The 26,157-nt window shown below is 41.4% G+C and overlaps 1 protein-coding gene across 10 annotated transcripts in view; it reads left to right on the forward strand.

The window, feature by feature from the left end:
* Positions 1-26,157, forward strand: part of ap3b2 (adaptor related protein complex 3 subunit beta 2) — a 30,292-nt gene that overhangs the window by 1,880 nt on the left and 2,255 nt on the right. Inside the window, exons 1-27 of one of the 10 annotated variants that reach the window (XM_086073520.1) lie at positions 1,562-2,342; positions 5,950-6,025; positions 6,355-6,429; positions 6,629-6,724; positions 7,867-8,027; positions 8,136-8,202; positions 8,383-8,565; positions 8,824-8,859; positions 10,687-10,890; positions 11,128-11,225; positions 11,302-11,356; positions 12,412-12,483; positions 12,632-12,694; positions 12,788-12,920; positions 13,007-13,293; positions 13,999-14,185; positions 14,272-14,402; positions 17,863-17,910; positions 20,147-20,261; positions 20,605-20,782; positions 20,870-21,035; positions 22,525-22,612; positions 22,709-22,818; positions 22,925-23,153; positions 23,240-23,324; positions 24,547-24,644; positions 25,803-25,941. In XM_086073520.1, the coding sequence (XP_085929646.1) occupies positions 2,044-2,342; positions 5,950-6,025; positions 6,355-6,429; positions 6,629-6,724; positions 7,867-8,027; positions 8,136-8,202; positions 8,383-8,565; positions 8,824-8,859; positions 10,687-10,890; positions 11,128-11,225; positions 11,302-11,356; positions 12,412-12,483; positions 12,632-12,694; positions 12,788-12,920; positions 13,007-13,293; positions 13,999-14,185; positions 14,272-14,402; positions 17,863-17,910; positions 20,147-20,261; positions 20,605-20,782; positions 20,870-21,035; positions 22,525-22,612; positions 22,709-22,818; positions 22,925-23,153; positions 23,240-23,324; positions 24,547-24,644; positions 25,803-25,941 (3,479 nt within the window). In that variant the 5' untranslated portion in view covers positions 1,562-2,043. Of the gene's footprint in view, positions 1-1,561; positions 2,343-5,949; positions 6,026-6,354; positions 6,430-6,628; positions 6,725-7,866; positions 8,028-8,135; positions 8,203-8,382; positions 8,566-8,823; positions 8,860-10,686; positions 10,891-11,127; positions 11,226-11,301; positions 11,357-12,411; positions 12,484-12,631; positions 12,695-12,787; positions 12,921-13,006; positions 13,294-13,998; positions 14,186-14,271; positions 14,403-17,862; positions 17,911-20,146; positions 20,262-20,604; positions 20,783-20,869; positions 21,036-22,524; positions 22,613-22,708; positions 22,819-22,924; positions 23,154-23,239; positions 23,325-24,546; positions 24,645-25,802; positions 25,942-26,157 lie in introns of those variants that run through there. The other 9 variants (XM_086073521.1, XM_086073526.1, XM_086073523.1 and 6 more) reach the window with 9 other exon arrangements.

Raw genomic sequence — 26,157 nt, forward strand, 5'->3', positions numbered from 1 at the left:
CCAGCGCTGTTTCTGAGCATTGTTGATATTTGGCTTTAGCGTTGCAGTGACAACTTGTGTTAACTGACAACGGTGATGTGTTTACATGCTAAGATTTCCCCAGATTCTCTGAATTCTTTGCTAATGTACATCGAGAAACGTTGCTCTTGAACTGTTGGACTATTTGCCCACTCAGTTGTTCATAAAGTTGCAAACCTCGCCCCATACTTGCTTTTTTTTATAACTGAGCCTTTTGGGGATGTTTCTTTTGATGCTCAATCATGACACTCACCTGTTTCCAATTAACCCGTTTACGTGTGGCATGTGTTTTTTGAGCGTTCCTCAACTTTCCCAGCCTTGTGTTGTTCCTGTTCCAGATTTTTTGGAATGTGTTGCAAGCATCAAATTCAAAATGAAAGAATATTTGCAATAATTTTTTTTTATGGGTTTGAAGTTTGAACATTAAATATCTCTCCTCATTGTACTGCATTCAATTGAATATGGGTTGAAAAGGATTAGCAAATAAAAAATGTTATTGACATTTTACACAACGTCCCAACTTCTTTGGAATTGAGGTTTGTATATTTTGCTGTGGAGTCCCTACAGACGAACCACTTTTGATTCTCCATTTTTTTTTGTACTGGCTTTCTATGCACATCCACATTTTATTAGAAAGCAATGTACGAGTTGACCAAGCTTTCGTTTCGAGTCTTTGGGAGTGTTTTCCAGTAGAGTTGTACACAATTTGTCCGGCATTCACTGGTCTACTGCATTGTGTGAGCTATACGTTGGTATTGTATATTTTGGGTTTGAGCTCGTCCGTCCCATTTGTATTCCAAAGATGACTCACGTAAAGATGTTGCTACGAGTTCTATACAACAGCAAGCATTAAGGTTATCAGCCTTATTTTTTGAAAACGTGCTAGTGTGAGTGAGCTGTTGTGAGTTTGGGTGAATTGTGACATTTGGCAGGACTTGGCAGCTCGGCTGGGCAAAGGTCACTTTTAAGTGATGGCGACTACATGGAAGCACGATCATGCCAAAGCCAAACGATGAGCAGAGTGGAGTGTTAGCGCAGCTTCGGCTGATACTTTGTTGTCATAGGAATCGATTGATATTTGCCACGCGCTGACTCCCACGGCACTCACCAGGCCAGGTCTCCACCTTTTGAAGCCACACACACTCAAAGTCAAATATTTGATAGTGTGTTACGTAAGGCTGGCGACTCCCTAGTGGACAACCACTGTCACTTTTTGTTGTTTGATAATGCAACATCAAAAATGCAAAACAACCCTAATTGGCGTAAATATATTCAATAGGAGTAGCGCCAATTAAGCAAAATGAATTCTGTCTCCTTTGAAAATTCTGCTTGCAGCAAAAGCTGAGCTTTGGCACATCATCACAGGAGGACTCATTTTCATCCTGTTTGGGGTGGGGAGAGAGAGAGACTGCCAAGAATGCTGCTGAGTCATGTTCGATGAAGAAAACAGCATGTTTAAAAAAAAAAAAAGCTGCGATGGTTATAATGAGGGAGGGGATTCAGGATTTAAAAAAAAAAAGCTGTAGAGGCTGCTGATGGTTGGGTGGGGGTGAAGGAGTGCGAATGTGGCGACGTGTCGTCATGAGCGCGCTTCCCTACGTGTGTGTGTGACTTGAGCGACAGGGAGAGGCCGGCTCTGCAACAGCGAGCACGTGAACAGCGGGGAGGGGTCGCCACGGACTCCACGCCCCTCTGTGACGAGCATCCTTTTTTCAGAGCGGCTGATGGCAGCTCAGCCAGACGCAGCGGCAACAGCGGCAGGAACCGGAACGGAGAGGATCCCCCCCCCAGCAATCAGATTCGGATTACCGTGTCCCCGTCGCCACGGAGACGTCGTTCTTCGCAGGAAGTGGAGCACTTTTACAGAGAGGCTTGTTGCATCATTCCTGCGTGCGATGTCCACACCGGACCTGAAAATTGTACTTGTTAACGTTGTAACAAAATAAGAGGAGCTGCCGGCCTTTCCCTTCACCGCTTCAACGGGGATCCCGCAAAGTTTTCGTGGAAAAAAAAAATAAATAGAAGATGACCACCATGCAGAAGCTGCTGCAGCTGCCGGTGAACGCTGTAAACATGGTGAAGACGGTGCAGAGTCAGGTGCAGGGCCACGAGGAGGACAAGAGCCCGGTGCTGACCCCCGACGGCATCCAGCAGACCTGGTACAGCGCCCTGAGGCCTGATGAGCTGCGCCACCTCCGCTCGGGGAGCAGCGGAGGAGGAGGAGGAGGAAGCGGCGGTGGTGACGGAGGAAGAGATCAGGAGGAGCGAGCGCCACTGGAGGAAGGCGGCGGCGGTAACGGGAGTTCCCAAAGTCAACCTTTGCGGTAGGATGGTCACCGGAATCCTGAATGTGCCGGACTGTCAATCAGAGGAAAGAGTTGTCGATTTGTCATTTGGCAATCCGTGAGTTGGCGATTAATCGATTGTTGCACCTGTACAGTAATTCACTATTTAAAAATAAGTGAATGACTCAATGATAAAACTTTTCGGGAGGTAAATGTCTTTATGTTAGGACTAAAAGGCTGATTATGTGCCCTGGCAACCAACAGTTGGGGCCCATATGGGCACCACTTGGTCCTAGTTGGGCTTTGGCTGGGCATGGGCTTAGAGTGGGCTTCGTTGTTGGGCCCCACTTGGGCAGTAGGTGGGCAGTAGATGGGCGCAACTAAGAATGGGCAATCAATGGGCCCTGGCTGGGTTTCATTCCAAAATATTCAAATTTTGCACAATAACATCATGGGCGATGGAGCTTAATCCCGAATGTAGACACAGTTGGGCAGCCCAGAAAGGGGCCCATTTTACTAGCCCATTCCTTGCCTATGTGGGTTTTAGCTAGGGCCCATATGAGACCCACCTTGAGCCCATCTGTGCTTGCCCACATGGGGCCACCATGAAATCCCTGGCCAAAATTAACTGGGACCCAGCTGGGCAGCCCAGGTGGGACCCATTCACCAGTCCATATCCAACCCACATGGCTGTGTTAGCAGGGAGTATGTTATCCAAATTAGGGTTAGTAGCAGAGCTGAACTGGCGCAACAAAATCGGCCATGGCATTTTGACGGACCGGCCCGAACACACGCATGCATATGACATTGACTGTGAGAATCAACCGTTCTTTTTTTTTTTTTTTTTTTTTAAGACAAATTCTTTCAAAATTCGTATTCATGCATGATTCCGGACTACCCATGGCTACCAGCTCTGCCACTGATGTTGATTGGTTCAGTTTACTGTCTACAGGCCTGTTGTTATTGGGTTAATGGACTGCATTTCTAAATTTTGGGCCGGTCTCTTGGGGGAAAATGGAGGAAAATAATCATTTGGATTGGCCCCAGAGATTCCGGGCATTTGCCCTCTATGCCGGATTGCCAGTCCAGCCCTGGTTAGTAGGTTCAACCGCACTGTATTTCAGTGCCCTATATTGGAATCAAATGCAAACCTGCATATGCAAATGATATCAGGGATCACACTGAAATTCTGCAAAAGCTATAAATAGTGTTCATTCTTTTTAATATGGTGCTGCTCACAAGTTATTCTTTTAGATTTGGGCAGTTAAGAGCCTCTGGGTTTATTAATAATGCATGCAAATGTTGGCTTGGATGTCCTTTGTAATATCCACAACACAATAAGCAAGACAATGCAAATTGTCTAGCCTAAATTGAACATGTTTTAAATTCAGAAAACTTCTAATGTTTCATCTGAGGCACGCAAATACATGAGATTTTCTGTGCAAAAAAAAAAAGAAGAAGAAAAAGTTACGGCGTCGTCCTACTGTCGTGCGGACGTTCCAGGTGGAGGGTGCCGTTTTCAGGTAACCAGAGAGCCAGGTTGCTGCCGTGGTTAAATAATTCAGAGCTGTTTGTAGATCCAGAATTTTAAGAAGCAAGAGTTGGTGTCGAGTTATTGCCAGCGCTTTGGGAAGCAGAAACCCAATCGGAGTGTCATTTTCTTTCCTAAAGTGGATTTTGGTCCCAGACTGAGGGTCTTCGGGATTACCACGGGTTACACAATCTCATGTCCATTTGTCTCTGCATTAAGATCCCCTCCAATGATGACAAGCCTCGTTTTCCCAGCGATGAAAACCCCGCCTCCTACTGCAATGTGTTACTCTATCAGTGCAATAATCAGCAATACATTCTCCCCGTCTTCTCCATCTGGCCTTTGTGTGTGTGTGCAACCACCATAGAAAACACAATTCGTGCGTGACGTGACGCTGCAGAGATCCGTGTTTGAATTAGAACCTGTTTATCCGCGCGAGTCAACGACTACAAGGAAGCCCAAGAGGTGTAAGTTAATTAGTAGGAGACATTATACAAATGAGCTTTAGTTGTCTGGGTGGTTATGATGGTCCTGTTTTCCATCCGTGGATGCCTGGTATTTGAAAATGGTTTTGCTGCACATCTGGTTGCCGTGGAAACTGCTTTGTGGAAAGCTATCGAGTGAGCCCTGTGCAGCTTTTTGCACCTTAACATCGTAATTCACGCCTGAATGTCGTACCGTGTTCCTTTTACAAGTTGTGGATAGCTTATATTGTATCCCTATATCGGACTGTATTGGACTCGTGGGGAAATTCAGCCTTCAAGGTCGGTTTCAGGAAATAGCATGACTTTTAGTTGGCATGTCTATCATGAGATGACTGAGGATCAGGGAAAGTCACTGAAAAGAACCTGTCCTCAAAAAGACTCATGAAGTCTGCCATTTTGGTTTGAAGTGGCCATTTTAGGGTCACGTTTCCTTTTTTTTTTTTTTCTGGAGAGCTCAGTATTGTGCATTCGGTAATTTTACCGATTTGACATGTCATCAACATTGCTCTCTTTTTTACTTTTTTTTTAAATTAATTTTTATTTTGTATGTGTGTGTGTGTGTGTACGTGTATTCATTAGTTCACCTAAAACCTATTAAAAATCCCATACCGTTCACCTAAACCGATTTCCAACGGTCCTTCAGATACTGACTAATGCTACAGATTTTGTCTAGTTGCAACGAGTGTTAATTTTATCAGCCATTTTAAAATGTACTCTCAGTTGTAGTCCCGTTTCAATCACTCTTGTTAGTTTTTATCATAGTCAGTCAACCTCATCCCGTTTTTATTTAGTCTACTTTTAGTCGACTATAAGTCAAGCATTTTTGTGTCTATTTAAGTCCAAGTCGTGTAGTTTTAGTCAACAAAAACTGTCAACATTTTAGTCTAGTTGTAGTCAGGACAATCATTTTACCCCTGACTGTGTGTGTCTATATATATATATATATATATATATATATAGCCTTTAATTTAATGTTACAACTATAATTTCCTATATATATATTTTTATACCTTTCACCATGAATCCACCTCCTGTCTGTCCTATGTGTTTTTGCATGTTGCGCTCGCTAGCTGCAGATTTGAAAGTAGGTGTGTCACTGTGTGTGTCACATGACAGATTTGCAGGGACAATATTTTACAAAATCATATAAATTGCGTCTCGTTTTTGTTTATGAACTAAAATATCCATAGATTTTAGTCTGGTTTTTATTAAGTGAAGTACATTTTCGTCTCGTCTTCATTAGTCGACAAAATTGCATACTGATTTAGTCCCAGTTATTGTTTATTAATGAGGGTTTTAGTCCGGCGAAAAATGTGTGCTGACGACATTGTTTTTGTTTAGTTTTCGTTGACGAAAATTAACACTAACTGCAACCGATGTGGAATCAACTCGAGTGGTGCCTTGAGATACGAGAAACCCAACCCGCCAGTTTTCCCATTTACAAGCCGACAAGTTTGATGGCTCGCCATAAAAGACGTTTGAAACGCTCATAAGTCAGCTCCACAAGGTCAGCGTCTTGTGTGCAGCGCTCAAGAGATTCATAGCCGAGCGGCAGAACGTATAGCCGCAATGACGCCGCGCACTCGCATCGGGTCTTCCATCTGAACTACCGTGTTTTCTTCACTCTCAGACACGACGACCTGAAGGAGATGCTGGACAGCAACAAAGACTCGCTGAAGCTGGAGGCCATGAAACGCATTGTGGCAGTGAGTAATCATTTCCTCTGTGGGATTTTGCTTAAACACAGCTTGGTTTTTAATTGGACACCGGCGCGGAGGACTCGCTCCTTTGCTTTAGTGCAAGTTAATGTCCTGAAACTTTTAAGAGAGTCGCTAAAAGTGTTTTGAAGCATGAACCGCGGCGGCAAAGATACAGTCAGCTGATAAATATTCATAATGCCGCCACTATCTGCTAGCTCTGTATCCCCGCAGGAGCGACTTTGCAAAGCGTGAGAGTGAAACGTTATACTGTAAAAGTCCAAATTCCCTGCGTGTGAAATCCTGAGGTTGTACTTTTGTGTTTTTTTTGCTCACAGATGATCGCTCGAGGCAAAAATGCGTCAGACCTCTTCCCTGCGGTGGTGAAAAATGTGGCTTGTAAAAATATTGAGGTATGCACCATCCACTCCTTCCACCTCCTTTGTGTAATTTATGCACTAGCTTAGCGCTTATCATATTTGCACAGCCTCTTGCGGTTTGAGTTGATCTCACCTGAAGGAAATAGCAATTTTCTTCTCTCCGTCGTTGCTTTTCGCCTCGCTTGGCAGTGGAAATCATTTTGTTCCCTTTTGTCTCCCTCTCTGCTCGCAGGTGAAGAAGCTGGTCTACGTTTACCTTGTGCGCTACGCTGAGGAGCAGCAAGACCTCGCGCTGCTCTCCATCTCCACCTTCCAGCGAGGCTTGAAGGTACACAACACGAGGTGGTGCTGTTGTTTGTCCATTTATTGGTTTGTTGGTTTGTAGATTGCCTCCTGCTGGCAGGTAGCATCATATGATTTATTTATTTATTTTTGTGTTGTAAGGGGTGGATTGTTTCTGTTGACTTCAAAGTTGTTCTGAGCTAATCATAATCATTAAAAACAAGAAAAGAAAATGTGACCACTCCTGAGAAAATAAATAGCAGATGAAAAAATAGTAGACACAAACTGTTTAAAAAAATCATACATTACAATAAGTTATTATAGAAAAACTAAATATTATCTATATACAAGTATTACAGTATATATTAGATGAAATTTTTTTTTTTTAAGTCTAAAAAAAAAGTAAAAAATGTAATGAAAAAAATGATGCTTGTTGACTTCAAAGTTGTTCTGGGCTAATAATATTTTTTTTCAAGAAAGAAAATTTGTCCGCTCCTTATAATATATATTATGAGAAAATAAATAGCAGATGAGAAAATAGTAGACACAAAATGCACAAAATATATTAGAAAAAATGAGGAAAATATGAAAGTGCTTAAAAAAACAAAATCTTCATTGAAAAATATACAAATATTTTTCAAAAATTGCTACTTTTTTTATGAAAAATATGTTTAAAAAATCTTACATTACAATAAGTTATTATAGAAAAACAAAATATCTATATACAAGTATTAGATGACTATACAGTATATAGATAAAAAAATGTCAACAAATTCAATAATAATAATAATAAAAATCCCCCAAATTTTTATAATAAAAAAAGTTAGATAAAAAAACAAAACTAAAATAAGTGGGGAAAAATGCACACAAAAAAATAGCCGAAGATGCAATCAACTAATACTGCTTTCACCGCCATATTTTATCTTCCTCTTTGTCTTCTACGGGTTAACTTGTTTGTGTTGCGTTGCGCACGGGATGGTAGAAGCTGCTAGACAATGACTGTATGACTTTCAGAGACACTAAGTACAGTAGTCACAATAATCAGCACTGTTACCAGTAATACAGTGTTATCAATCTGAAATGTGGTCATAGTTTATGGGTAAATTGAGATTTAAAAAATAAAAAAATCTTTGTCCAGTATTATATGTCCAACGATTATCCAACTCTGTACACGCTGTACTGCTTCAGGATCCCAACCAGCTAATCAGAGCCAGCGCACTGCGAGTTCTTTCCAGCATTCGAGTCACCATCATCGTTCCCATAATGATGCTGGCCATTAAAGAGGCCGCTTCCGACATGTCTCCATATGTCCGGAAGACTGCTGCCCACGCCATCCCAAAGCTCTACAGGTGTGCACACTTCCTAGTCCTGGCCCTAATTTTGGTTACTGCCTTGGCAGGAAAATCCATACTCTTGAGTCCAAATTGTGTCTGCTACTGATCCTTGCATGTCCTCAGTCTGGATCCAGAACAGAAGGACCAGCTGATCGAAGTCATCGAGAAACTCCTCGCTGACAAAACCACGGCAAGTGTTCTGTTTTTCTTTCTTTTCTTTTTTAAATGTTCTCATCCCGAATGGATTCAGAAACACACATGGAGATCATGCTAATTGTTTGTTGCCTACTGTGTAAAAAGCGGTAAACATCTGCGAAAGCGGCTTGAAATCCCACCTTTGTGACATGAACAATGTGTGGCGGCACCACAGCTGGTGGCAGGCAGTGTGGTCATGGCCTTTGAGGAGGTGTGCCCCGAGCGGATCGACTTGATCCACAAGAACTACAGGAAGCTGTGCAACCTTCTGATTGACGTGGAGGAGTGGGGCCAAGTGGTCATCATCAACATGCTGACGCGCTACGCCAGGACGCAGTTCCTCAACCCCAACATCAACGTGAGTTCCACATCGTCCCATTATCTGGCAGTTTTGAGTTTTAGCCTGCATAAGTACAGAGTTTAAAAAAAACTATAGCGGCTACGTCGTCACTTAGCTTTTTTCCAAAACGGTCACTTGTTAGCGCATTTCAGTGAAGTCACGTGTGCACTTACTGCTCTTTGTATAGTGTAGTACCAAGACTTGCCACAGGGAATCGAGGCTGCTTCACGATAAAAAGTTGTATTGATTTTATGTGTATGCTTTTTTTAAAAACAGCTAGATGATCCAGCAAAACGTCAAGGAATTTTCAAGGTAGGCCACTAGATTAGGTCTGCCCTTGTACTAGTCTGATCAGTAATAGAATCTCCACATTGAGAACCAGAACAAGATTTTAAGATGACCTTTACACGGCACAAACAATTATATTTCACGCCGCTACTGTAACTGAATTATTTCTTTTTATTGGGGCATTATGAATAGAAGTGTACTTACAGTTTTACTTCTAGATAGTTAGCATTTTTGCAAATCTTGAAAGCTATATAAGACCAGTGTAGTAGTAGTAGTAGTATTAATAGAAGTAGACACAGGTGGCATCAAGTGTTAATTTTAGAGGCAACAAAATACAGAATGGCCCCAGTTCGTAGTTTGGACACCAGTGCTCTAATGATTTAAAAAAAAGAAAAACAATTGTTTGGTAAATAAAATACTCCATTCTTAAGGTAAACTTGAATCACCTGTCATGCTAAGATGGTCAGCAGAGACAATAACAATGTGTAATATTGTCTGATGATCAGTAGCAAATCCAGGTCCAGAAAGTAAAAACCCTGCCACAGTTTGGCTTTAGCCTCAGGTGCTAGTTAGCTAGCTCCCTAGCTAGATAACTAGCACCTGAGGCTAAGCTGGTAGGTAGCTAGCTAGCACCAGGGGCTAAAACCAAACTGTGGCAGGGTTTTTACTTTCTGGACCTGGATTTGCCACCTCTGCTGATGATGAATATTTAAAGGGACTGCAACATGAAAAAATCAATTTTTGGGAGCATTTAGCCATGTTAAAATGCTAATTCCTCCCCAAAAACATCACCAAAGTTGCGTTTTCCTCCATTCGCCCCGTATGAAAAATTCTAGGTTATTCTGCTCTCCAAGCACCAGCCCCTCCCAACCTGAGAAAACGAGCTGTTGGCACGGTTTTGACATCATTGCGTGCGGCCCCGCCCCCGCACCGCCTCTGCGGACTAAACGCACGTCCACTTTCTCTGAGACCTCCCTCCATGGGATAATGACAAAAGTGGCCTTTATCAATAAACATTCTGTCCAAATGAATTCAAAGCAATCAATTATTCTTCACATTTGCAATGCCAAAGTGCAATGAAATGACAATTGGCTGTCTTAGTAAAACATTTGCGCTGATGGGCTTTAAATGAATGGATGGTGTAGTGGATAGTAAGCAAGAGGGCACGGGTTCGCGACCCACTCTGGTCCTTTTTTTCCCCTCCTCTTTCTTTCCTCTAATCCCCCTGCTCCCCTCCTCTTCCACGATTTCTTGCGGAAAGGACACGTTTTGTTTCAAATGTTTATTCAAGAATTGATGGCTCGCGTGACCAAACGCAGAGATCTGGCAGCCCGTGAAATTTAGAGTCCATTTTAGAAATCGGCTTAAAACCTATCTGTATGTTTCGTGGGCGTTGCGCGAAGCAGCCGGCTCGGACGACGTCATGGGAGGGACGCGGCAGCCACAGGGGGAGAGGCGGGGTTTTACTGAACCCAGCTTTTGACTTCCGGCTAAAGAAAATAGCCACCGAAAGAACTCATATTTCATAAGAAATTACATCGCGATTGTGTCAAAGGTAAGATTTCATTATTATATGCCTATAGTTAACTGGTGTAGTCCCTTTCATACTGTAATTGCGTAATTTCTCATGAAAAGTATTTCATTTCCGATTATATCCATTGCAAGACACTTTTGATTTGACATTGTTTTGGTTCTGTTTGCGGTTACCCCATCAAGTTCACATTCTAGAATTGATTAGTCCACATTCATTCTCATCAAATTTGTACCATTAATTAAATGATTAATCTGAATTGCCCCTAGATCAGATCAACCTTAATTCTTTTTTTTTTTAATTTTCTTGTTTTAACATAGGAGTCCCTGCTGGTGGAGGGTGGAAGCGGCGACAAGGCCTTCTACGGCTCCGACGGTAATGACGACGACGACGATGAGGAGGAGGACAAGGAGAAGAAGGCCGAGGTCGCCGCCCTGGCCAAAAGGAAGCCTTACGTGATGGATCCCGACCACCGGCTGCTGCTGAGGAACACTAAGCCACTCCTGCAGAGCCGCAACGCCGCTGTTAGTAAACCCCCCCCCCCCGCACCCGCCTGCATCATCACGCGAGCATTAGCGGCCGACGTCATTAGCACGCATCATTCACCGTGAATCCGCAGCTTTGACCTCTGCATGGCTTTCATGCTAACAAGCTATTGGAGAGCCCTCCAGAATGATCACTCTCAGTTGAGAATGCGTTCTCAACGGAAATGAGGCTAACGTTGGTGGACACTTGATACATTTCCCTCCTTTATGCTACAGGTTGTGATGGCCGTGGCTCAGCTCTACTTCCATCTGGCCCCCAAAGTAGAGGTCGGGGTGATCGCCAAGGCTCTGGTGCGTCTTTTGCGGAGTCACAGGTGAGCTTCGACATGTTCGACAGTTGTAAGATTTCTCATTTTCTCCACCTTTAACCTGCGTTGGTCTTATTTCCAGCGAAGTCCAGTATGTTGTTCTTCAAAATGTGGCCACTATGACCATTAAAAGAAGGGTGAGTCATTCCCAGATACTTTATATGTCTGTCTATTAGTGATGCAACGGATTGCAAAAGTCACGGTTCGGATCGGATCACGGATTTGAGTCACAACACGGATCGTTTTTCGGATCAGCAAAAAAGAAAAGAAAAAAAAAGATAAATAATTCTGTCTTCTTTTTTTCCCATTAAAAAAAGATAAAAATTTCTAATATAGCCCTTTAGGAACACAACTTTAAGTGCAACATGAGGCAGAAACATTCTTATTTTATACATGGTCCATGTGTAAAATAAAGTATTAATGGCTTGTTGTTTTTTTAATGGGCAAAAGTGTTTTATAAAATAAACAAGGAAGTTATTTTTATTTTTTTATTTACTAATTATGAAAATACCTCAAATTTACGGCACATCCCCTTCCTTTAAACATGGAGAGTGAAATTAAAAAATAGCATTGGTCCATAACATTGACAAAGAATTCAACCAGGTACCAGCCGTCAAACTCACTTACAGCTATCAGCCAGAATGCTAACAGTTAGCTGCTAGCCACTTACCTTGCAGACTTCTGCCGTATCATACAATGGCGGCGTAATTAATTAGCGGTTTCTTAGCGTCCTAAAATAGCGGTTGAACATGAGTTTGGGATAACGTTGTATTGATTGATGTCGGTCGCAATTACATTGTCGATCAAAACTACGATAAACAAAGCCTAAAGGTCTAAAAGGGAAGTCAAGCTAGCCATCACGCCACGACGCGGGCCAACTTCAAAGTAAAAGTTTACTAAGGCTATTAGCATTGCCGTCAATGTGATACTGTATTTGGTCAACTTTATTTTGAAGTTAGGCTTAGCGCATTACGTTGAGTATGTTTCAGCTTCCTTGATATAGTATTGACTGTGAATGCGCACTCGTGTTTTTTCGTTTTTTTTACCCCCACCAACCAATCCGCGGATAGTGGGCAATCCAACAGTGGGGCCTGATCCGAACCGACCACGGATCAATGATGATCCGTTGCACCACTACTGTTTATGAATGAGTGTGCAAATTGAATGGCTTCCCCTTTGCTGTTTCTCGCAGGGGATGTTTGAACCTTACCTGAAGAGTTTCTATATCCGCTCCACAGACCCGACACAGATAAAAATCCTCAAGGTTATTTTTTCATTCATATTATTTTAACCTTCAAATGTTATGTGAGATGCATCGTTTTTACAACCAATGCAAAAAAAGTGCTAACGTATGCTATCATTTTCCGCATAACTGCTATATTGTTTGCAGTAAACTGTGATTTATTTTGCAGCTGGAGGTTCTTACCAATCTTGCCAATGAGACCAACATCTCCACTATTCTCAGAGAGTTTCAGGTACAAACGTTTTAACCCATTTGAAAAGTTCAACACCAACAACTAAAATTGTACTGCGCGGGGTGGCCATTTTGGTTATTTTGCCCCTGACAGACATACATTAAAAGCATGGACAAGGACTTTGTGGCCGCCACCATCCAAGCCATCGGCCGCTGTGCCACCAACATCGCAGAAGTGCGGGACACGTGTCTGAATGGCCTGGTGCAGCTTCTGTCCAACAGGGACGGTGAGTACATTTTGACATCCGACATCCCTCCTCCTCCCCAAGTTGCCACGGAAACAGCCTTCCCAACGCGTGCCTGCCGCTCGCAGAGTTGGTCGTGGCTGAGTCGGTGGTGGTGATCAAGAAGCTGCTGCAGATGCAGCCCGAGAAGCACAGCGACATCATCAAACACATGGCCAAACTGACGGACAACATCCAAGTGCCGATGGCGCGGGCCAGCATTCTGTGGCTGATCGGCGAATACTGCGAGCACGTGCCGAAGATCGCCCCGGACGTCTTGAGGAAGATGGCCAAATCCTTCACCAACGAGGAAGACATTGTCAAGTTGCAGATACTCAACCTGGCTGCCAAGCTCTACCTCACCAACTCCAAACAGGTACAACTGCGACTGCAGGTAATGAAAGGGTAATACATTGCAATATTTTTTTTTACCTTTTGTGCCTTTTTGCTATGCTTAAAGGAATAGTCCAAAGTTTTTCTTTCAGAAATAAACTCAAGATAAAGACTGGATGTATACACATGAAATCCGCCTCGATCCTCTCCGTTGGGCTTCTGTTAATTAACCCTTTAGATACTACTATTATAGCATTCCGGTTTTGTTTTGTTTTGTTTTGTTTGTTTTCTCTTGACATAAAGCTCCGCTCCTCCGCTTTGAGAATCCGTTGGAATTACGTTGCTAGCACAAAACGGTTCAGGAGTTACGGTGATTTAAAAAACATGCATATTTGGGTTCCTATTTTGAGGGTTAATGTGTAGTGGGGAGCAATATGGCGGCCTCGCGGCTTCATAAGTCTTCCAGTCATATATTCAGATCAGTGAGTCACACGGACAAGGGTAACGCGACAATATAGAACGAGGGTCAAACTTATATTTACACCCAATCGGCGAATGCTGTTTTCTTTTTTTGTTTGGAGGGGCGGGGGGGGGGTCATGGGAGGAGTCAATTTTGAATGGTTTGTTTACAAACAGAAAAGGGAAAAACTTTGGACCATCCCTTTAAATAAGAAGGACATACACAGGAAGTTACTGAAATAAGCAACAAACATTTAGCACTACTCACATCGTGCTTGCCCGTCCACAGACCAAACTGTTGACGCAGTACGTCCTCAATCTGGCCAAATACGACCAGAACTACGACATCCGCGATCGGGCGCGCTTCATCCGCCAGCTCATCGTCCCCACCGAGAAGAGCGGAGCGCTCAGCAAGTACGCCAAGAAACTCTTCCTGGCCCTCAAACCTGCGCCCGTCCTGGAATCTCCGTTTAAAGGTACAGTGGCAGCTCAAGAACACTACGGGTGTTGAATGAAGACTCTTTCTACTTTCTACCTCATCCGCTTTTCTCCCTTCTGGAAGATCGAGACCACTTCCAGTTGGGCTCGCTGTCCCACCTGCTGAACGCCAAAGCCGGCGGCTACCAGGAGTTGCCCGACTGGCCGGAAGCCGCCCCAGATCCCTCCGTGCGCAACGTGGAGGTGAAGGAGTCTGTGCGTGGAGTGGCATTCCGTAACATACAGAGTCACAAAGAGTCAGGAGGGGAGCGAGTGTGGCTTTGGCGAAATAATATTGATAGCGATGGTCATCAATTCACTCACTCCTTATCTCTTACGGCGCCAAATATGGAATTGATTCCCTCTCTGGAGCAGCTCACTCGCTCCCCCGCCTGCTGTCGTGTCACCCATGCTCGAGCCAATAGCACGTGACCTACTTCATCTTTCAAGTGATTTTTTTTATTAGAGATGTTTTATGTGCAGTATAGTGAAACCTCCTAAGTTCGACATATTGTTCAAACCCCAAAAAACATCAAGATTTTTCATAACAAAAATAGTACTTTACAGTATTACACTAAAAACATGCAGTAATAACGTGAACGTTAAATGAAGTATAAGGAATTAAACATTTTGTGCATCATGATTTGATTTCCTGCTTCAACGGCATTGTGCTGCTCCTTTTAGTGTGTGCGCCAGCCACTAGAGGGCAGTATAGTCCATTCATAATAATAAAAAAACACCAAAGACTGCCTCATAAAAATTCTGATGATACGGTAATTCTAAACCTTCAATAATGTACCAGATCCTTTCCTATTTAGCTATAACTTTTCTATTTCTGGTTCTTCGTTTATCATAACTCGTACCCTCCTGTGATGACCAAACATTCATGGAATTAATCATGTCGTGCATTACGATGGTTTGAAGTTTGACTTTTGAGTCCTATTTTTCAAGAAAATGGGTTAATTTGTACCACTTTTGGGTTGTCTGACTTTGGAGGTTCCACAGCACACTCTTTTTATTTGTATATTCGTTTTTTTTGTAGTATGATATTGTTGAAAACTTAATCTATTTTGTAGTTAAATTAATCAAATAAAAAAACTCTTATATAGAGAGAAATATTTCATGATTTTAAATTTCAAAATGTAATAAATCGAAAAAAAATATATATATATATATATATATATACTACAAAAGAAAAATTCTAACTTGTTTTGGGTGTTTAGTGTTATGGCAATACATGTTAGGGTATACCCTAGCTGGGTTAGGCCCCAGCTCACCCTCGGCAATAATGAGGACATGCGCTATAACAATAAATAAATAAATAATAATAATACAGATGAAAAATTTGGTAATATTTGAACTCCTGGAAAACATTTTATGTTATAAATAAAGCTAGAGTTTCACTTTTTGGATTCAACTACTAAAATGACTTTTCTACAACATTCTACTTTACAATATGTAAGGTTTTTCAAATTCCAAATTTGACCATCCCAATCTGTCCATGTGCCATTGGCTCCTCATGAACAATGTGTCTGCAAATGAAAACTTGAGCACCTCTTCCTTTTTGGTCAAAATCAAGAAAGCCACCCTCTCTTGATTCTGATTTGAAGCAGCGTGATCAAGTTTTGATTCATTTGGTCTTGCTTTTTTTTTTTTTTTTTTTTTACTAACCATTTCCCCCCCAGATTTTTTACTCCCATGACCCGCTTGTGAACCTGCCGTCTACTTGCGATGCCGATCTCAAGATGAGGGAGGGTTTCGGTTCGGTTTGTCATGCATAGTTGTTGGGAATCCGTTTAAAAAGCATTTCCCGCTCTTAAACCCAAGATTTTCTCGAAACAGCATTTGTCTGCTCTTCTCTAAATTCGTGATCCAAAAGCGAGGAACCGTTCTGAAAGGTTCTCTCACCTCACCCGCAGACAGAGGAAGTCATAACCACCGGCGAGGGGAGAATCGGCCTGCTGGGAGACTGGCGAGAGGTCGGGTTTGGGAGTGCGTTGATTGTTTGCCATTTTTTGTTTGACAGCTCTGGTTTTTTTTTACTCTCTTTTCTCTGAGGACAGACTTTAAATTGCGCAATTGCAAACAGTCGATAAAAAAGAATATCGTGAAACAACAGTAGTACGCCATAAGAACAATTCGGGCTTTAAGGAATTCCTTGATAGTTATTCTGCTAACGGAATACTACCAAGGCACAAAAAATTGACAAACCACCTCCACTATTTCCTCCTCTGCATCTTATTTGTTTTGCATGAAAGTCTTGATGTGACTTTTGAAATTTGTCAGAGTGGAGTGATGTGATTTTGCGCCGTCATCTTGTGACGACTTTCCCCTTTGTCTCCTTTCCAAACACTCTTGTTGTGTATTGTCACGTTAGACACATTCATGCGGCTGAGTCAGCGCTCTGCGGGTCGCCATTTTTTAAATCAAACAATTTGGTCCGAGGTCCTTTGTGGCTCGTTCCTCAACCTAATTTCGCAACTGTTCAATTTAATTTCCATTTTGTTGGTGTGTACGTGTGTTTATTGCTACAATGAAACCTCTAAAATCCTTGGTTGTTTAATCCTCCAGCCCCGCATAGAAAAAGATCATCAGTGCCATCAAAAGTAACTATTGGAGTAATCCATAATTAGTTTGTTTTTTTTACAAATTTAGATTTTTTTTTAAAAATGCGACAAATTTTCATTATTTTTATTTTTTCATTAAAGATGTTTCATAAAAAATATTTTGGAAATAAATATTTCAGTTACATTTTTATCTTTCACAAAAAGTGTGGTATTTTTCAACATTTTAAGTTTTCCTTGTAACTTTTTGACTTTTATGATTATCAGTGCCATCAAAAGTAACTATTGTAATCCGTAATTAGTTGTTTTTTTGTTTTCTTTTACAAATTTAGATATTTTTTTTTAAATCATGCTTTTCATATAATTATTGTTTTTACATTAAAGAGATGATAAATAAAAATAATTTCGTACAAATAAATTTCTGTTACATTTTTACCTTTGACAAAAAGTATGGTAATTTTCAACATTTTAAATCTTCATTTTTTGATGATCAGTGCCATCAAAAGTAACTATTGGAGTAATCCTTCGTTAGTTAAAAACATTTTTTTTTAGATTAACAAAAAAAGACGTTTTCATTTAATTTGTTTTTTATTTTTTTTACATTAAGGATATATTAAATAAAAATAATTTCATTAAAAAAAAATTCAGTTACATTTTTATCTTTGACAACAATTTTGGTATTTTTCAACATTTTAAGTTTTCCTTGTAACTTTTTGACAAATTCATAGAATTATTAATATATATATATTATTAGTATTATCTAAATGCCTAAAAAAAGAACGAAAGAACCTTTGCATCACTGAGCTGATATTGCGTCTTTTTCAGGTATATTTTTTCCTACTTAAGAGGTTCCACTGTACTTTCACTGTGCTTTTTTATTTTAAAGTGCAGCCATCAGAGGTCATTTGCACTTCATTTCAGTCTCTGTTTTTAACTGTTGTCAAAGTTCTGCCTTTCTAGATCCAGAAACCTTCCTGTGCTTTGCCTTCTGATGTTTTTATTTATTTATTTGAATTTGAATTTTGTTCTCTTGAATCCCCCCCTGCCCCCCCATCTCACCTCCATCCCCCATCTTTTTTTTTCTCCCCCCCCCCCTCCCTTGCCCCCATCAGTCTTGCCAGGTATTTTCGCTGCTTGAGCGAGTCACAACGTTGACCAGCGTGAGTCAGTTCGCGCCCTCTCCAAGCATTGTAGCGGCTTCTCGATCCCCTTCCAGCGTCCTCCTCCCCCCGCTCCCTGGTGAACAACCCCCCCCCCCCCCCCGCTTCACCCCGCGCCTTCGCCTGATGTGGTCGCTGTTCTGTGCTTTTAGCTCTCAGTCCTTTAAAACACAACACAGCCCACCTTCGCCCCTCTTCTTCCATCCCCTCTTTCCTCAATGTCTGCCATTAGAGAAGTGATTCTTTTAGAGAGGCTCTCTTCGGGAGAAGCTTCGGTGTGTGTTTAGCTGATTGTTCGTGGGCAGATTGATCCAAATATGAATAATGACCTTACCTGCGTTGGTTATATTGATTGATATGAGTGTCATGAGATGGATAATTGAGCCACTGAGAATTAGAGTGGGGTAACATTTTGATATCTGTTGTCACTTTTTCATACTTTTACAGAAATTGGGGTTTTCCTCAGATTTTGATGATGATGATTTTGTATTTGGATCATATTGCAGTATTAGAGATAGACCGTTTTATTTCAGGGCCGATGCCGATTATTAGTAGTCAAGGAGGCCGATAACCGATATTTGGAACCCATATTAATTTTTTCTATTCTTTGTTGAAATATCTTAAAAAGCATGTTAATTGATTTTTTTTTATTTTTATCTTAGACAATAGACATCCTTTTAAATTTCTAACAAAACGTTCAGGGAGCTCCCAAGGTTATCAGTACGTCTTAAAAAGTTAAATGGCAACATAAACAAGTAAATACCATAGCTCTCTCTTGTTTTCTACAGTAAATATTTATTTTTCCAAAACCTAAAAATACCTGAAAGCTTAAACGTTCACTCTTCCTTGTTTTAATGGGTAACAAAAACAAAACGTTCAGAACGTTCCCAGGGTCAGCAACATCTCTTATAAAGTTAACTGAAATTTTTAATAAATAGTTCCCTGAGATTAAAATGGCTTTAGATTGATCTCATATTGGTCGTCAGATAAAAAAAAAAAAAGAAGCTCTGATACCGATCTCATCAAAATGCCCAATATCGGCGGCTTGCCGATTATCGGTCTATCCCTATCATATAGGTTGCCTGAAAGAAAAGAAATGAACTGGAGTGAGGGAAAAAATAAACAAGTTTAATTCCATTTCCAAATATATCAATATTTCATGACTTACTTTTAAGTCTTCTATCAATCTCTGAACTTTTCTTTTTAGGGTGTTTTTGCAGGAGGTGGGAGTAGGCCCCGTGTTGTGCTAATAAATCAGGAAAAGAGGAAGAGTGCAATAAAGGTTATGTCAAAAACCTTTATTTACACCAGTTTTTATCTGACTGTTACGCCTCTTCACCATTTATTTCCTTGCTTAACTTAAAAATGGCAAAAATGAAGTTAGCCCACTCTAGTCCTAAGTATTTCAATTTTCGTGAGTTCAACTTTGTTTGTCACTATTTGTTAAATTTTTTTGTGCAAAGTGAGCAAGTCAAAATATACTGAAGGGGGAGATATTTTATATGTTTTTTTTTGTATTTTCTGAACACACATTCTTCTATAAGGTAGAATATGATTACATGTTTCTATTGTATCATTACTTCACACAAAAAAATCACAAAAACACACACAAAAAATCCACAGATGAACTCATTCACTGCCAGCCCAGTTCAAATCGATCTTTGACGTCTATGGCCGTCATTGGCAGTGAATGAGTTCATTCAGATTGTGCAGTGATACATTTACAGTTTGATGTATCTAATGAAAAGTATCCACATTAGTATTGATGATAGCGGTCCTGTATTTCCTTGATATCAGATGCATATGATGGTCTTTGGACCAAATTCTGCTAGCTCTTCTGCGACCCTAACGTGGATGACAAGCGCTATGTTGCTGTATCACACACTGATGCTTATTTTCACATCCAACGTGAGTCACTCACCAAAGACATCACTTCTCTTAATGGAATTGCTACTTGGGTTGAAAACAAAAAAACGAAGAAAAAAAAACGCCATGAAGCCATCACCTGGTGCTTGCATCCATCTTGGCAAACACTCAGGGTTGACTTTTGTCGCTCGACTCGACAGGCGGGGCAGGCTGGCTTCATCCGTCTGCATCGCGCCCCCCGGGCCGAGGCTTCCATGGCCGTGCCGCTGTTGCCGCTGTCAGCCCGCGTCGCTCGGCTCGCTGCTTCCGTCTCGGGGGGAACTTTTGTGGCGCCAGCCTGACGCTTTTTCCCCGCTTTTGGGCCCCGCAGGTGCCCGAGTGGACCAAGTGCAGCAGCCGAGAGAAGAGGAAGGAGAAAAAAGTCGAGAAGCCCTTCTACTCCGATTCCGAGGGCGAGTCCGGGCCGACCGAGTCTGCTGACAGCGGTAAGTTCAGTCTGATTGTAATATTAAAAAATAATCATAATCATAAATTCACATTGACCTCTTTAATTCTGACTACTTCCTGGTGACAAAAGCTTAAACATTAGATGTCATTTGGCATTTCAATGGCTTGCATGATGATTTTAACCTTCTTCTATTTGATGGCCCGATGGAAGTTAAATACAACTGAACTGTACCAAACAAATGTCCTGCTCTGTAAATTTACGATCAAATCAATGGCCCCCAGATGTCACCTGTACGGTCTCAATCGGCACAGATTGTTTCATTTGCTTGATGTATATGTGAACTGCTGCATTTGACTGACCTTGATGACCTTCCTGCATAGAGACGTACTCCTCCAGTGGCTCTGACGGCGGAAGCGGCAGAAGCGGCGGAAGCGGCTCCGGATCCGGGAGTGAAGAAAGCGAAGGGGCTTCGGACTCGGATGAAGAGGAGGAGGACAAGAAGAAGAAGAAGAAAAAGAAAAAGAAAGAATTCAAGAAGCCGGTGCAAGGAAGTGAAAGGTGGGATTGCGTTTTTTTGGGGTGGAATCTTTTAATCATTTCATAAATCATATTTACATACTATAACTTGGAATTGATTTGTACCAGTGAGCAAAGCAGCGAGGAGGAAGAGAGGAAGCGCGCAAGTAAAAGCAAACAACAGAAGAGTGGCTCAGAGTCGGAGTCGAGCGAAGATGAGGAAAGTGATTCCGAAAGCAGCCAATCCGAATCGGAAGACTCTGAGTCAGAGGCGGATGTCAAAAGCAAGAAGAAGGTACTGACACACGCCGGATGTTTGAAGATTACCAAAGGTTGTCAAGTCGAATTTGAATTGAAATTGCTTTATGTCTTATCAATATTAGGAGCCTAGCATGCATTGCGATGGCCCTCTTGAAATTTCGTAATTATTTATTTTACTGCCAAACGTTAATCCAAAAAACACAACCCCGACCGAGCCAGCCGATTTCGAGCATTTTCACTCCTCTTTTAAGGCAAACAGAATATTGTGTGCTATGACTACATAAACATGGTGGATACCATATGAAAGGTTTGATTCCATTCTTTCATAATTAAAAAAAGTATGTTTCTACCTTATTCCGTTCTTTAGTAATCACCATTTGAAAATAGGTAATTTGGGTGACATCAAGCAAAAATTAAAAAAATAAGGAGAAAATAAGCTTTTTGTGAAAAGATACATCTTCTGCACAACAGCGCCTTTGACACTAATATTTTTTGATCATTTACAACATCCTTGAAAACGTTCTATTTCCAAAGATCCGCCGTGTTCTCGTGTAACTTGATACCCGGGAGTCCATTGAAAAGAGATACAATGCTGCCATCTGCTGGCCATAGTTAGTGGCTGTTTTTTGGATTTTCCAACCCCCCATGCACAAACCAGAGCTGCACAAGACATTGCACTGCCCATTGAGAGAAAAAAAACGTAGTTGACGTCAAGTGACGTTATTGGCAGTATACAGCGGGCGTGTCCTTAACGTCAATTGACGCTTTTGGCGGTAAACGAGTTATAATCAGACCCATTTTGATTAAAGTGAGCAAAAACCGCATTAACAGATGTCTTGAAAACTCTTTCAAGTTTTTCCAAGTCATCGCGTGGTCAATTTTTTGGGCTTCAAATTGCAAGCCAAAGTCTGAAGTTATATTTGGATGTTATTGTAAGCCACTGTAACATGATGCACATTTGCAACATTAACACTGCACTTAAATGTACGGGGTGGGGGGGGGGGGCTACTAAAAATATTGATGCAAATCAAATGTATCTAAATAAAAATGTTCTTAATGATTAAATACTAACTTAAAGAAAGGTGTATTCAAGAATCTTTTGTCGCTGCGTCTTCCGGGTGGCTCATCTTAACGATTGGTTCTCGATCCCGTCAATCGATCCAACACAACGTCGTCGCGCGTGCTCGTGCCGAGCTGCGCATGCGCACTTCCGAGTGTTTGTAGCATGAAGCCGGTGAGCCTCGGACTCAGCCATACTTTGAAAATGGCTGAGAGGCGCAAGAGGAGACTGAAGAAGATGATGATGAAGATGAGCTCGCACGTTCATTTGATAGGCGTTTCCCCCGGGAAGCAGGAGAGCTGGTAGGATGATGGTCTTCCGCATGCGCATTAAAAAAAAAAATGGACGTTTGGCTTCCACTTTTTGAGAAGATCCTTGAATACGCCTTTCCAAGTTAAACCCGAGTCAACTGTACTGAAGCAGTGATTCTTTCGAGTACCAAAATCTTTTGTCTTTCTGGCAGGCAGTGCAATCAAAAGCTCCCTCCAAGCTCGTCACAAAAGACAGCAAGAAAGAAAAGAAAGAAATGTCACTGCTGGACCTTGATGACTGTGAGTTTTTTTTTTTTTTTTTTACATCTCTGTCCCGTCAATCACGCTTACATCACATGTACAACATTCCTCAGCTGTATGTTTCTCACTCTTCAGTCGAACCGGCCCCTTCGCCTCAAGTCACGCCCGTCAACTCCTTCCTGTCCAGCAGTCTCGCGACCGACCTGGAGGGCTTGTCGTTGTCGGACTCGGTTCTCTCGCCCACGGTAGCGTACACTTTCATCCTTGGAGAGTGGGGAAATTGTCGCGGCCGTGTTAATACGAGTTCTTTGTTGATGTCACCGTTCGGTTGACGCGTCTTGTCCCCGACAGGCCATCTCGCCGTCGGGCGCGCAGAAGAGCTACGAGCTGCTGCACCGCATCACCGGCGAGGGCCTGTCGGTAGAGTACTGCTTCAGCCGCCAGCCGTTCGGCCCCGACGGCAACATGGTGGCGGTGCAGATGCACTTCGCCAACAGCGCCGCCGCAGACGCCAAGAACCTGCACATGGAGGACGTCAAGCTGCAGTCGGGCATGAGGGTCAAAGAGTTCCCGGAGATCGGTGAGCGAAGACGCGCGACGTAAATGCAGCGCGTTACTTCCCAACGTTGCGGTCTGACTTCTGGTTTTCCCGCTTCCTGTCCGCAGAGCTGCTGCCCGCGGGTGAGACGGCCGCCGCCGTGATGGGCATCGACTTCTGCGACTCCACACAAGCGGCAAACTTCCAGTTGTGGTAAGACGAATTGGGCCTGATTTACTTGAAAGGTTGATTGATCAAACCTGAGATGTAAATTGGCAATTGTGTTTTTCAAATGCCAGAAACAAAAAGTGTTCAGCAATGCAATTTTGGAACTTCGGAAGGGCGTAAGAACTGACTCGGAGACAGTCACAAGAAGGAGTCATGCCAAATCGCCAGTGACAAAACTCTTTTCAACTTGAATTAAATCTTCCAAGAAAATCCTGAGCAATGTCTGTGTGCAGTTGACTTAGTGAAGCAGTACGAGCTTAGCACTTGTGCAATATGAAATACACAGAAGCAGAGGGAGTCGACCAAACCAAGGGCAGAAAAGTAATTGTGAAAATATGGAGAAGCTGCTGAAAGTGAGAAAGTGTGATGTAAGAAAAAAAAGAAAAAAAGAAAGAAAGTGAAAATCAATTCAGCCCATTGTTAGCCCTGCAACAAAGACAGTAGAAAAGAAGAAAATTAATACTTCAAATACGCAAAATGATCTGCCAACAGAACCAGAAAATGTTACTTAAATTTACCTGCCAGATTTTGAAAAATAAGAAAATAATACGAGGCCCATCTCAACCACAGCAGTCTTGAAATAAACACATGAATTAAAATAAAAAAATAAAAAAGCAATATTGAGTTTTTTTCTAACTGTTATTAATATAACTTTTTTTTTACACTTGTCGTTGAGTGTCAAGCAGGGCGGTAACGGGTCCCATTTTTATTGCCTCTAACCTCTCGCCTGGACTGCTTGATCAAATAAGATAATTAAGTAATAAGTATCTTAAAATAAGCACAATGATCTTGTCTGACAATTTCATTTTAAGTAAAAATAACATGTCAAAGCAAATTAAGCAAATTTATGTTATATTTAAGAAATTATATCTTACTTAAGATTTCAGTTTTTGCAGTGTAGCCCAAGTCACTTTTGAACATTTTCTGCAAATAAGAAAAAAAAGACATTCAAATTCACAAACATAAATAATAAAAACCCCACATATTTTATAGTAAGCACTTTTTTATTATATATATATTTTTGATTATTGTGACTTTATATTATATATATCACTGTATGTTTGTATATAGTACAATTCTGTACAGCGCTATTTTTCTTATTAAAAAATGTTACAAAAAATGTTGGTGTTTCACTGAGGCTGGAACGGATTAATTAATTTAGATTAGATTAGGTAACAAAAACTCCGTCTGCTGTTTTCTTTTCCAGCACTCACAGCAGGAAGTTCTTCGTGTCCATCCAGCCGCCGGTCGGAGAGCTGATGAAGCCCGTTTTCATGACCGAGAACGAGTTTAAAAAGGAGCAAGGTGAGCGACGATAAGAATGACATCGTTGTTGTTGGCATAAAATCACCAAGAAAAGATATCGTCACCCTCTTAAAATAATTGCCTGTCAATTTTTGCAAAAAAAAATTTTTTGCCTAAATTATCTCGTCATGATGCAAATGGTTAAATTTTTTCGTGTTTCCTGAAAAATCTGAAAAAATGACATAGGCGATTATTTTAAGAAGGCTTCATTCAATATGCAGTAGACCCTCTAAAGTTGAATGTCCCTAAAGTGGCGCAATTTGGACTACAACCAATCTTGAAAGACATTATCAAAGGTTGTGAGCAAGTGTAAGTATGGAACACATTAATTAACTCATTCACTGCCATTGACGGCTATTGACGTAAAAAAAAATATTTTAACTACAGTATTTCTATTAATATTATTTTTTACCCCACTTTTGTTAACAAGAGTATGAAAACCTAGATTTTTTAAATTGTATTCAAACAGATATAAAATTTGCGATTAATCGTGAGTTAACTAGTGAAGTCATGCGATTAATTACGATTAAAAAAATGTAATCGCCTGACGCTCCTAATTTTTTATATATATAATTTTGGCTATGCAAACAAGGTTTTGCGAATAAACGCTGACTAAATTCGGATACACGTCACACGTCGCACGTTTTGACCGAATATTACGTCACACGTACGTTTGTGGTCACAAAACAATGGCGGACGATAAAGTAAGGTATGTTTGGAAGGGACGATGAAACAGAAATATTTTTGGAATTAATCAAAGAAGTGAATATTCATGCTATTTTAGATGGAAAACAGCAAAGGAACGCTACGGTTGATCAAGAATTACAAAAGCAAACTCATACAACGTCATCGCTAAGCGCAGTCGCTTCCTGTTCTTCTTCTTCTTTCAAATTACTGGTGGATGACATCTCTATGGTGTATAGCGCCACCTACAGCAACGGAGTCCCCTCTCAATATTCGCAAAAGAAGAACAAATGGAAACGGGCATAAGTTGCATGTCCGTTTTGCGCATTTTCACAAAATGTGCTTACAAATTTCAAAACATTTGGACGGAATCTTGACTACTGATTTGAACTGAAAACTGGAAAAAACAAAACACTTTGCACGTTTGCCACCACAAATACCCCAAACGATGAAGCTGTCGTTGTGCTCAAACAGGTCAGCTGATGGGCATGAACGAGATCACGGAGAAGCTGACGCTGGACGCAAACTGCCGGAACGAGCACGCCATCGTGCAGAGGGTGACGGCCGCCGCCAACCTCAGCCGAGTGCCCTGCGGATCCGACAAGGAGTGCAGGTAAGGAAGAAGACAAATAGAAATAAATAAATCAAACAATATTCACCATTTGAAATTGTAAGACAGCAATCACTGACGTTTAACGTAATGTCAATTACATATGGCTGTTTGTTAACTTCAATTATCGGCCGCCTTTACGATTAATAATCAGTCGTTTGGTTTATTTTTATGACGTTCTTATTAGAGAGTTATAATATCGACAGTGTGTGACATCAC

Source organism: Leptonotus elevatus, chromosome 4 (assembly GCF_054856555.1).
Source record: "Leptonotus elevatus isolate MCC_2025b chromosome 4, RoL_Lele_1.0, whole genome shotgun sequence".
NCBI classification, from domain to species: domain Eukaryota; kingdom Metazoa; phylum Chordata; class Actinopteri; order Syngnathiformes; family Syngnathidae; genus Leptonotus; species Leptonotus elevatus.